General features: G+C 34.2%; 1 protein-coding gene across 4 annotated transcripts in view; it reads right to left on the bottom strand.

Annotated features, from left to right (window-relative positions):
- The window catches only part of NIPBL (NIPBL cohesin loading factor), a 196,286-nt gene that overhangs the window by 104,459 nt on the left and 79,442 nt on the right, over positions 1–12,385 (bottom strand). For all 4 annotated transcript variants that reach the window (XM_033179374.1, XM_033179378.1, XM_033179376.1 and 1 more), the window contains 4 exons: positions 8,826–8,968; positions 6,951–7,116; positions 3,798–3,925; positions 452–551 (listed from right to left, as the gene is read on the bottom strand). In XM_033179374.1, coding sequence (XP_033035265.1) covers positions 452–551; positions 3,798–3,925; positions 6,951–7,116; positions 8,826–8,889 — 458 coding nt within the window. In that variant the 5' untranslated portion in view covers positions 8,890–8,968. The remainder of the gene's footprint in view (positions 1–451; positions 552–3,797; positions 3,926–6,950; positions 7,117–8,825; positions 8,969–12,385) is intronic.

The raw sequence follows: 12,385 nt of genomic DNA, 5'->3' as shown, positions 1-12,385 counted from the left end.
AACTCTAGTTTATATATGTAAAATCTATGCAAATAGAAGAATCTTGCAAAACAGTCAAATAACATACAAAAATTGTTCACAATTCATAATCAAAGAGTTACAATAAAAAAGTTTTTAAAAGCAGGTAATTTGTTTACTTATATAAAAGTACCAATCTGTTTAAGGTACTTAAAGCCATTCTCCCTAAATCTTACCTCAAATACATTAGTTATTTTAACATTTTTTTGTCTCTATGAAATTACATTACTAAGATGGTAGCTACTTCAATTAGCATATTAGACTATTTCCATATACAACATTTTAAAGCAAATGCACAAGTGAATTACTATTTAAGTATTTCAACTATTTAAACTCTAAATAATCCATCATTACCTAAATGTATGAACCATATATTCACCAGCATACTCACCATAGAAGACAATATTTAATAAATGATATATACACATATTACCTGGAGGGGCTATGTGAGATAGTGGTTTGTTGATAATTGGAAGATGCAGGACTACTGTGCATGGAATTCTGAGAAAGTTTGTACTGAGACATCATCATTCCTATGCAAAACACAAAAATATAGAATGTTATTTTCTTCTAGCAGTAAAGTGTCCTTTAAATAACTGAAATCAGTTATTCTTTCACAAACATGCCAGAGATTTTTTTTGATCAATGTTTTCATTTCAAAGAGCAAAATATAGACACTGTAAAACTGTAAATTTCAAGAACAATTTTATTACAGCACCATTTTCCATAAAACTAATCCAGGACTAGAAACAGAGATTATAATATTTTGAAAAATTTTACTTGCTTACTCAATATTCTATTATTTAGCCTTAGAATTCAAAAGATTTTTTAAAAAGTTGTCTTATCTAACCTCGCACCTAACACAATACACTTCCTTCTACAACAGGACTCAGGGTAGTTTTTATTACACGAATATTTTATCATACACACCTCTCATGCTTGGGAACTTAATTTCACAAAGATATTTGTATTATGGTTCAGACATAGGTTTTGCAAAGTACTTTATTTATGGGTCAAAAGTTTGAATTCCTGCAATTTCCATCTGAATGTCTTTTGAAGCAAAATAGAATGTACCTATTCCTTCTTTCACAATAACTCTTTGTCACATAGTAGGGATTAATGGAATATTTGATTAAAAAATAAAAACTTGAGAATAGTGTTCTAGTTCTTACATTTATTTTCAAGCCAGACATTATTTCTCAATTATTATGCAAATGGCATTTCATTATACAGGAGACACAGAAAAATTCACTTATTTAGACATTCCAGAATCAGATAAAAATCTATAAATAACATCCTGAATTTTCTTATGATTTCTATAGCCAATCTCTTTTTTGGGAGTTGCAAACATCAAATTATATTTCCAAATTTCATTTCCTGCTGTTGTTACAAAAAGTGCCTTCCACCAGAAATATTCAAACAGAAGTTCATTTACTAAGAGTACTACAAAAGAGATTGTAGCTGAAAGAAATTAGGTTTCAAAATCACCTCTCAGTCTACCACTGAAGGGTGTTTTCTTAAGTATGTAGTCTAAATTTCAACTTCTGACTTTTCTTTTCTAACTCAAACTCAGCACAAAATTGTTTTGCTCCATAGCTTAATAGCTTAATTACTATAATTATTGTTGCTGGAGGTTTTTTTTCTTTTTCTTTTTCTTTTGGAGGGAGATGAATACTCAATGAGACAGGAGTTAAAAAAAAGCTTTTCCCCCCTGAATTAACAGTCATCACTGGGCCAAACTGGAATTACTAGTTTGAAAGCAATGGCTTTCTAAATAAAAGGGATAAATGATATTCTTATAGTCCTTTTCAATTAGCTCTAAGTTCCAAAGAACTATGATTAAAGTGATTTGCATTTTATTAAATTTTCTCCACATGCATGACTCATATTTAAACTTACCAACCCCAAAATCAACTTTTTAAATTTCTATTTTATTTTTATTTTTTAATGAGACAGGATCTCTCTGTGTTGCCCAGGTTGGTCTCGAACTCCTGGGCTCAAGCAATCCTCCTACCTAGGCCTCCCAAGTGCCGGGATTACAGGCGTGAGCCACCACGCCTAGCCAGCTTTTAAAATTTCAAAGCCATATATCACCAGGAAAATGCTTTAATAAAAAAACAACAACATGCAATTAATCGATTAATTTTAAATGCTGGTTTATGCTTTTACAATGTAGGGTATATAGAAATCAAACAATGTTTTGGACTAAAAAACAAGTATATGTAGTATAAAACACAAAAATGTGACTGAGAGGTGAATACTCTGAAAGTTTTTATTAGAGTGATTTACTACCCAAATACTCAAAAATGTAAGCTGCAAAAATGTAGTATTAGTAACCTTAGATCCATTTATCCAATACTAGATTTACTCACATTCTCATGTAACTAATACTCCCAGTCTATTAGTCTTTTTTCCAATCAACTCTTACCATAATTTCAATTCCAACATTTTTCCAGAAAGCATTCATAACTCTAGCTTCCTCCATTATTTATATCGGTCTCCTACTATTGCAATCTAACTTATTAGTTCTGGTGAAGACAAAGCACTGTCCTGCATACCTACCTTCAACTTGCTAAAAGGCAAGTCGGTCAGAAGCATCCCCATTATGAATTTTGAGGAATCGATAGCAACTATGCAATTGCTTTCAAAATACCATTCAAACAACACAAATATACAGAATCAGCAAAGTAACATTATTTAAAGGAAATGGAATAGGAAGCATCATGGAAGTGCTGCCAACAAAGTAAACCAAAATGATTTGGCAAAATTATTTTATTTTTTCTTTTTTTTTGAAGACAGGGTCTTGTTCTGTTGCCCAGGCTGGAGTGCAGTGGTGCAATCTCAGCTCACTGCAGCCTTGACCTCCTAAGTTCAAGCGATCCTCCCACTTCAGCCTCCCAAGTAGCTGGGACTACAGGCGCATGCCATAACGCCTGGCTAATTGTTGTATTTTTTTGTAGAGACAGGGTTTCACCATGTTGCCCAGGCTGGTCTTGAACTCCTGGCCTGAGGCAATCCACCTGCCTCAGCTTCCCAAAGTGCTGGGATTACAGGTGTGAGTCACCAGCCAGGCTGGTAAAATTCTTAAATACAGTTATTTAATTAACAAAGTTGAACTTTCTGAAGTTGTCTAAGCTATTCCCTCCCTGACTATTTTAATCTTGAGAGCCAAATAGGCACTTGGGCTCGTAAAATTCGGTAAACTTGAACAGAACAATGCTCTTAACCCAAAGGTACTCCGTGACTACATAAAAATTATATCTGCGTTGGATGTAATATTTTTATTATTTTATAATACTATGAATCAATTTTTCTTTAATAATACTTAACCAATTTTTCTGTTGCTAAGGCAACAGGAGTATTAAATCAATTACTAGTATTAAATCAATTACCATGAATATAGAATCACAATCAGTATTAAAACTCTATATACCTGCTACAGTGTACATGTTCAAAAGCTTTGCAAATATTTGATTAATGAAAGACTTATTTCAAATTAATTCTGATTTTCCAAAACAAAAAAAAATGTTTAAGCTGAGTAAACTGATGTATTCCAAAATATTTAACAAAATACACTTAAAGCTTTGTCTAATTCTCAAGGAATTTAATTACATATTAAACTATAAGAATCTTATCAATTTAGTTTCCTTCTTGTTCTTGGCTTTACTGAAGGCATAAACATGGCACTCCTGATAGGCCAGCTTGTTAAAGAAGACACCTGGATTTAAATATGTATAAAACAAGTTCTGATATGGGAATTCAGTTATTAAGAAACTCACCACTTTGTACATATCTGTTCTGCATGCTTTTCTCCCTGAAAACATTAGGACTCCTTGCCAGGACGGCCTGCAACAAGACTGGTATGTCACCTTCTGGGTCATCACTGCCAAGGTTATCTTTCAACTCTCTGGCATTGAGAAAATAAATATCGAAAATTAAAATGGTGACTGATTCTTAAGAAGATTTATCATATAAAAGTAAATCACACTAGTATGGCCAACAATATGAATTTTCTTTCTTTTTTTTTTGAGACCAAGTATTGCTCTTGTCCCCCAGGCTGGAGTGCAAAGGTGCAATCTTGGCTCACTGCAACCTCCACCTCCCAGGTTCAAGTGATTCTCTTGCCTCAGCCTCCTGAGTAGCTGGGATTACAGGTGCCTGCCACCATGCCCAACTAATTTTTGTATTTTTAGTAGAGATGGGGTTTCACCATGTTGGCCAGGCTGGTCTTTAACTCCTGACCTCAGGTGATCTGCCCACCTCAGTCTCCCAAAGTGCTGGGATTACAGGCGTGAGTCACCACAACTGGCCCCACAGTTATGAATTTTCAAATACGCTATCCCTGGGAGAAATACAATTACCAAAAATAACAGAGAGGGATTTTCTAAGGACATTCTTTTTTCTTCATTTTACTTTACACAGTCAGGGGAAAAAAGCCCAAAACACTATTTTATTGAACTAAGAGTTTAATAATTTCCAAGTAGTTTTAAAATAGAAAATAAATATATTCTATTCTAAACTGCTCAAAATAATGGAAGGGTAGAGAAGTGATAGTTATACAAAAAGTTGATATTTGTTATTGGAATATATTTTCTTACATCTGAATATGAGTGAGTCTGACTTTCTGGGAATGTCTTACAAATAAGATATTGTTGCCACACTGATTAAGACAAGACCCAGAGGTTATGTAATTTTTCCATCTTACATTGTTTTCTCAAATAATGTCATGGTGGGGGGAAAGCGGAAACCAAACAGCAAATTTCAATACCTTCACAGCAGCAATTTTCAATAAACTTTAATGTAAGTAGCAAATTAAATTCACAACCATGGAGATGACGATAAAACTAAGCATAGGCAGTGTTTTAATTTTACATTATACATGTCAATGTTCTACTCATTGGATCTAACCATGAAGACCTATAAAGATGGTGTCCAATGATAAGACTCATTGCATTTCTAGGGCAATCTTAAGGAAGCTCTCCATAAAATAAGTCCTTATTTTATGTGTGCTATTTCCTTTACATCTTTAAATATTTGGTGAAAACTACTGAGTAAGTATGTACAAGCATAAGAAGTGATTTAGAGGCTGGGTGTGGCGGCTCACGCCTGTAATCCTAGCACTTTGGGAGGCTGAAGTGGGTGGATCACCTGAAGTCGGGAATTTGAGACCAGCCTGGCCAATACGGTGAAAACCTGTCTCTACTTAAAATACAAAAATTAGCCAGGCGTGGTGCTGGGGGCCTGTAATCCCAGCTACTCAGGAGGCTGAGGCAGGAGAATGGTGTGAACCCACGAGGTGGAGGTTGCAGTGAGCCAAGATCATACCACTGCACTCCAGCCTGGGGGACAGAGCAAGACTCCGTCTCAAAAAAAAAAAAAAAAAAGGTGATTTAAATATTGCTGAATTTTGGGAGTGACAAAATAGTAGTAGTAGTATACTTCTTTCTGATTTTAACCAATCATTTCTTAGCTTCTCTATTAGAAAATCCATTTAGTAAGCATCTCACCTTAGTGTCATCAGCTTTAAAAATGTCCCCAAAGTATGTACTGCATCTAATGCAGACACCTGTCCATTATAATGTGTTTATCCTCATTCCCCTACATGATGAATCTTTAAATTAAAAAAAAATAAATAAATAAAGAATGTGAGGTTACATGAGTAACACACTGTGTGGTGGGATATGAAGGGATAAGAATGAGAAATTTTATTTTTTACACATTTTTGTGTTGTTACTATAAATACGATTTGGTTTTGTAGTGAAAAAATATTTTTTTTTCCCCAGTGCAGTGGCATCATCTTGGCTCACTGCAACCTCTGCCTCCCGGGTTCAAGCGATTCTCCTGCCTCAGCCTCCCGAGTAGCTGGGACTAAGGCATGTGCCACCATGCCCAGACAATTTTTGTATTTTTAGTAGAGACAGGGTTTCACCATGTTGGCCAGAATGGTCTCAATCTCTTGATCTTGTGATTTGCCTGCCTGGGACTCCCAAAATCCTGGGATTACAAGTGTGAGCCACCGCCCCCGGCCGAAAAATAAATTTTAAAAGGTATACCTGTGCAAAAAATTGTAAATATGCTATATAATTTAAATCAATTTTATTTTAAAAAGTTTACTGTGTGAAAATACATACCTATAATTAGATGGTAGAGTAAATTCTAGGAAAACTTAGTCCCAAACTCTATAACAGCCTTTCATGGAGTTAGCCCTTGAATTCTTATATACTTCTCCTGAAAAGCATGTAAGCCTAATCCAAAAAAAGCTAGTAGCATAGTCTGTTAGAGTCTGTGAATTTTAACTACTTCAGCAATATCAGGAAAAAGGGATATAGTTTCTTTTTTTTTTTCTTGAGACAGGGTCTTGCTCTTTCGCTCAGGTTAGAGTGCAGTGGCACAATCTCAGTTCACTGCAAGCTCCGGCTCTCTGGTTCACGCCACACTCCTGCCTCAGTCTCCTGAGTAGCTGGGACTACAGACGGCCGCCACCACGCCCAGCTAATTTTTTTTTTTTTTTTTTTTTGTATTTTTAGTAGAGACAGGGTTTCACTGTGTTAGCCAGGATGGTGTAGCTCTCCTGACCTTGTGATCCACCTGCCTCGGCCTCCCAAAGTGCTGGGATTACAGGCGTGAGCCACTGCGCCCAGCCAGGGATATAGCTTCATGACCAGATCTCTGCAAAGATGATCGATCCCCCAAGATAAGTTCAAAAGAGCTGACAAAATATCCATAGAGCTACATAGGTCAGAGTTATCTAAAAATTGCCTATTTAAATCTCATTAATCTGTTATCGCAATAAGACTATATTCTCCCTTGGATACTGATATATTTTAAAACTAAACTATGTATCTAAAAATTTTTGAAATAAAACCAGGAATATGGATTCTCTTAGGCCAAAACTTTTTACTTATATTAGATATAAAATTGATCATACTTACATGTGATCTGTTGATACCTGGTTGAGGCTATGGACAAGCTGTGAAACCAAATTGTCATCCCTACAAGCCAAAAGGCAGTTCACCTCTTCTGCTATTCGTGCATTAAAGAGAAGGCTCTTTGTAGTTGTAGCAGGTAAAGGAGATGGAAGAGGCAGCTGGTTCAGGACTATTTGGAATAAAATCAGATTATTAGAAATTGAGTGACTGTAAGAAGTCTCTTTAGTGTTTATCTGTATTTTGGGATTAAAAGTAAGTTATAAATATCAATGTGACAAATTATTAAAAAGCATTCCTCCTCTTCCTAACACACCTCAATCAACCCTACAAAACTCCCAAACCTTCACTTGGACCATAATAGATTATACTAGTCTCTAGGAATAAAATTCAGCTCCCTTATATTCATCCTTGCTTTTCATTTCTTAAACAAATGACTAGCGAAAAGGGCATGGTTACAAACTAACTCCCAATGTAGCAATTCATTAATTTCATTTGTTCTTGTTTATAAGATTTATCAGAATCACTAGTACGTTCATACAAATAAATCAAATAACAATATCTGACTCTTCATAAAACAGACAAGTAACATTTTTTAAAAGCTTAAGAATATACAAATAAATACTTCACTTTAGCAAGAAGGCATTCATAGCATAGAATTCTGTAAGAATATTAAAATATTCTTCTAAATTCCAAATTCCTAAACAATTATCTCCTCTTTATTCTCTAATAGCAAACAAAAGAACATAAATGTTTTATAGTAGCTTAAACTCAGCTGTTTAATCTCTGTTCACCTAACAGAAATTTGTTCATTTGTCTAAAAGTTAAGAAAGCTAACTAAAATATAAGGTGTCTGTTTCTGGCTTAATTTCTAATCACCTATACAGTATAATTATCATGGTGCTCAGCCCCAATAGGTACTAACAGGATTTTCATTAATAAAAACACAGAAAATAAATTATTACCTAATAAACAGGGCTTCCTGCAAAGACAAAATACTGAGGTATAGCAAAGATCATGGGGAGAAAAACCAAAAAGAAATTCCTTATAGTATATCTGATTTTGTACTCCTAAATTATTTATGCCTTACCTACAACAAAGTGATAATAAAAACTAATGATAATAAAAACAAAAAGTTTTCTTACCTAACACTAACCCAATCACCTACAGCACTTCCCTGTTAATTTAGACCTCATAAACTAGTTATGCTAGTTTCCTAAGCTCAAAGCTATATAGGCTGTTATCTATTTTACCCCACTAAAACCAACTGGAAATTCACAAAACAAAACAAAAGCCAGAAAAATTGTATTTGGAGGATACTGAACATGGACAAAAACACTTCTTGAAGATACTTACTCCTAGCTCCCTTATTATGAAGTTCCAAATCTTGCACAATGCTATACAAAGAAAAGTATGCCATTCTCTCACTTTCTACCCTTCCCTCTCATATCTTTTTCCTTTTATTTATTCAGGTAGGATGACACAGTAACTAAAATTGTAGGGAGATTTTTGCATCATTACTCAAGGACTAAGAATTATAGTTACAAATGCCTAACAAATGAATGAATCTCTGAAAAACTGAGTTACATTAAATAAATCTCAAAAGACTGGCAATGTTCTTTAAAATTCTTAAGTCCTTAGAGTAAAACAGGCTGCTGATATCCCCAACAAACTCCAACAGATTACTGAACATGACAACCAAATTAAACATCACTAAGAAGTTAGATAAATTAGGCTGTCGAAATTTTTTTCTTTAAAGGGCAGTTTCAGTTGCTATTTCTGTAAATGTGTTTTAAAGAACCTATAATAATTTTTAGAACAGTCACTGTAAAAATTATTAACACACAGTAGAACTTAATTAGATAAATTAACCAAACTTACGGTCTGTGAGACTAGCAATCCCCGCAAGAGTAGTAATGGGGACATGGGGCATATCCCCATTCATCCTGAATTTCTGGAATGGTGTTGCCTATAAAAGTACTCAGTTCAGGTGCCAGCTGTCATTACTTCCCATTTCCCAAACACTGCAACACACAAAACAGACAATTATTTGTAGAAATATGTCAGATATATTACTACCAGGAAAATGCTTAATCACTATAAAAAAAAATTTCTGCTTTTGTTTGTTCAACCTATATAATAATCATTTTTATATACCACTTACTATATGTTAAGCAATTGCAAAGTGCTTTTCACACGTTAACTCAGTCCTCACAACAACCCAGTACGACAGCTACTATTGTTTTTTGCATTTTACTAAGAGGAAATTAATTTACAGTGAGTTTAAAGTAACTAGTGGAGCAAGAATTAGAACCAAAGCAATATGGTTCCAGAGTTTGTTTCTTAACTGATAGGCTGGATTGCTAGATAGGAATACTTGATCAACCTTGACAAGCACTGTAATTCATTTCCACACTATAAGCACATTAAACATTTAACTTCATAATCTAGCTTCAACTTGCCTTTCTAGCTGTGTCTTTTATCACTATCCCACATAAACTACACCCTCTCCAACCAACCTGATCTAATCAGATTCTCCCAAATCTCTCTTGTGTATTCCCATCTTTATATACTTCCTTAAGACATTCTTCCTACCTAGGAAGCCCATTCCTACTTTGGTCCAAATCCTATAATTCTTCAAGATCCAAAGCATGTTCCCACTAATTCATGAAACCTCAAATTCACCCAAATGAGTATCTTAATCTACTCTGAACTTATAACATTTATTGCCCAATATTATTTTAGTAAATAATTATATATTCCTTTGTGACATCTTTTGAAACTTGTCTTGTTTCAATCTTGCATGGTTACTTACTGTTCATGTACTTAGCTTGTCTTTCCAACTATCACTACATGTTTCTTATAAGTCACATAACCAATATGCAACCACAGAAAGGACAAAGACATGTGTTAACATTTTTAATGTTCCCCATACAAATGACTTAACTTTATGTTAATGACTTTAATATTTAGTATTTATCATGATGGAATTCTCTCTCTCTATACACACAGAAAAACATATGAAGACATTCTGCAAAACTGAACACTTTGTTGTTCTGTTCAAAGCCCCCACATTTCCACATTTTTCTCTTCTTATTTTCAACATATGGCTTGTAAAACATTTATCTTTCCTTTAACAGTGCTTGGTAAACCCTTTTTTGTAAGTAGATAATATTTTAACAAGGTATACATTAATCGAAAGTACGCTTTCATTAAGTTACTTTTACTTTATAAATTAATCAGCAATGGGAATCTACATCAACTAAGCCATAGAGCTAAGATTGAAAACTGAATTGTAGCTTCCAGTTTAAAAAGCTTAAATATTTATCTTTTAAAGGTTGTATTTGCTAGTCAGTTACTTTTAAGAGAACCTCTTAAGTTTTTGAGTTGTAAACGTCAAACATTCAAATGACATAATACTAATAATTTCCCTTACTTATATGTCTGAATGCAACATTGCAAATAAGAGTTTTTTAAATGTATAATTATACAGGGAGTTAAAATTAAGAATTTCCTCTGCCCCAAACATGATTATTATAAATACCAGACCTATTGATCAAAGGTACATTAAACAGGTACAATAAATATAAGATCTATTGACCAAAGGCACATTAAACAGGTACAAACACACACACACACACACACACAGAATTTAACAGAGTTATAAAGTAAGCATCCATAGAACCACCATCCAAAAGGCTAGCATTCTGGTTCCTTCTAGGGGTATTAACTATCTTGTCCTTGTGGTAATCATTTCCTCTTTTTTCTTTACAGTTTCAAGACCTTCATATGTACATTCTTTACCAATTGCCAGCTAAGGGAAAAAACATTACTTTCCTTTGGTGAATGACTGACAAAATTTCTAGTAGAAGCCCACTGAAAGGAAAAGGCACAGGAAATAATATAGGAAAGCTATAATCACTACTAGCTATTCTATATTTGTCCATTTGCTACACTGTGGACTCTACTCTTTGAAATTATTAATTTGATTCTTTAACAATTACTAAAGAAATTTAATGCAACATAGTTAGCAGTCACATGAAGCACTTTAAAAAGTTGGCTGGAATTTAAAATTTCCTGATAAAGGTCACCAAAACACAATGAATTTTTCATAAATTTATACTAATAAGGAAGTTCCAACTTATGCTTAGTAATTAATGGAAATAAATCATTGAATGAAAATGACTTACAGATCACAAAAATATCGTTATTCATATACAACTCACTGTTATACATGTACACTGCCATATTCAAGCAGATTAAGTAACAAATGACTGTATTTAATTATTTAACTCAGAGGCTAGGAACCTAAAAAGAGTAATATGCTAGAGGATTCTATTGTGGGCTACCTGACTGTTTTCTTAAGTCCCAGGTGAGTAACAAATAGAGCAGATCCAGCCCCAGGCTAGGATTTTTAGCCTAAAAATGACTATGTATTTAGTTACCTATATATGAACTAGAAGATTAATAAGCCTAGCCACAAGATTGTGCTTTTCACAGTGATATAAAAATGCACTGAATACTGATGTTAACTAAATACTAGGAGTAAAGGGGAAAGGGCGGGAGAGCAACAATACTTACTTGGTTTAAAGTGCTTTAATTACATGTTGATAGATGATTACTGACAAAAACATCTGATCTTCACTGCTGAACTATGGCTAATACCACTGGAATCCAAGATTTTGAAGAACAGCAGAGGAATTTGGTAGAAATGAGGTCACAATTTTAGCTAAAGTCACAGCTTTTAACAAATGTAAGTAATCTGTGGAAATGTTGCTACTTTACATTGGAAGGTGACCAGGGTCCATCAAGAAATAGTGTTCCTAGGTTTCTAAACATGAACAAACACACCCCTAACTAACTAGCTATGACATTTTTGGCTCTGGACTGAATAATGTTTTGGACTGCTTGGCTCTGTGAAAGTATACTGTTCTTTGTAAAACTGAAGCTGACATGTGTCCAGAATGAAACAGCAACCAAACTGTAAAGAAGATTTTAATGAGGGCTTTAAAACTGTCACTTAAGGTAGTGCTTTACAATCTGTGATTGGTTACCGATTAGTAGATCATAAAATAAATTTAGTGGGTTGAACACTGAAAGGAATGGAGGGAATAGAAATATAGGGTATACTGCACAGTGCTTTGTGAGTCCAGGTAAAATGTCTTTTAAATTGTGGGTCACCAGGCAAAGCCATCTGAGAGCTGCTGATTTGAAAAAATGGAGGAGTGAGGAAAGTAGCCCACCTCATAAGTGGTGATGAGAATAAAATAAAATAATGCACATGTATCATCTGACATACCACCTGGCACATAGTGAGTGATCCAGAAAGCTAACAGCATTACTAAATAGATTTGGGAGAAGAGAGGAAGAACAGGAGTCTTTTCGAAACAAATAGAGGGAAAGGCATCTTTTCAATACAAATAATTCCTACTTCTGAAAGA

The sequence above is a fragment of the Trachypithecus francoisi genome, unplaced genomic scaffold (assembly GCF_009764315.1).
Source record: "Trachypithecus francoisi isolate TF-2019V2 unplaced genomic scaffold, Tfra_2.0 Lachesis_group2, whole genome shotgun sequence".
NCBI lineage: Eukaryota > Metazoa > Chordata > Mammalia > Primates > Cercopithecidae > Trachypithecus > Trachypithecus francoisi.
Note: the sequence above shows the minus strand (reverse complement) of the source record. Positions and strands in the feature narration are given on the sequence as shown.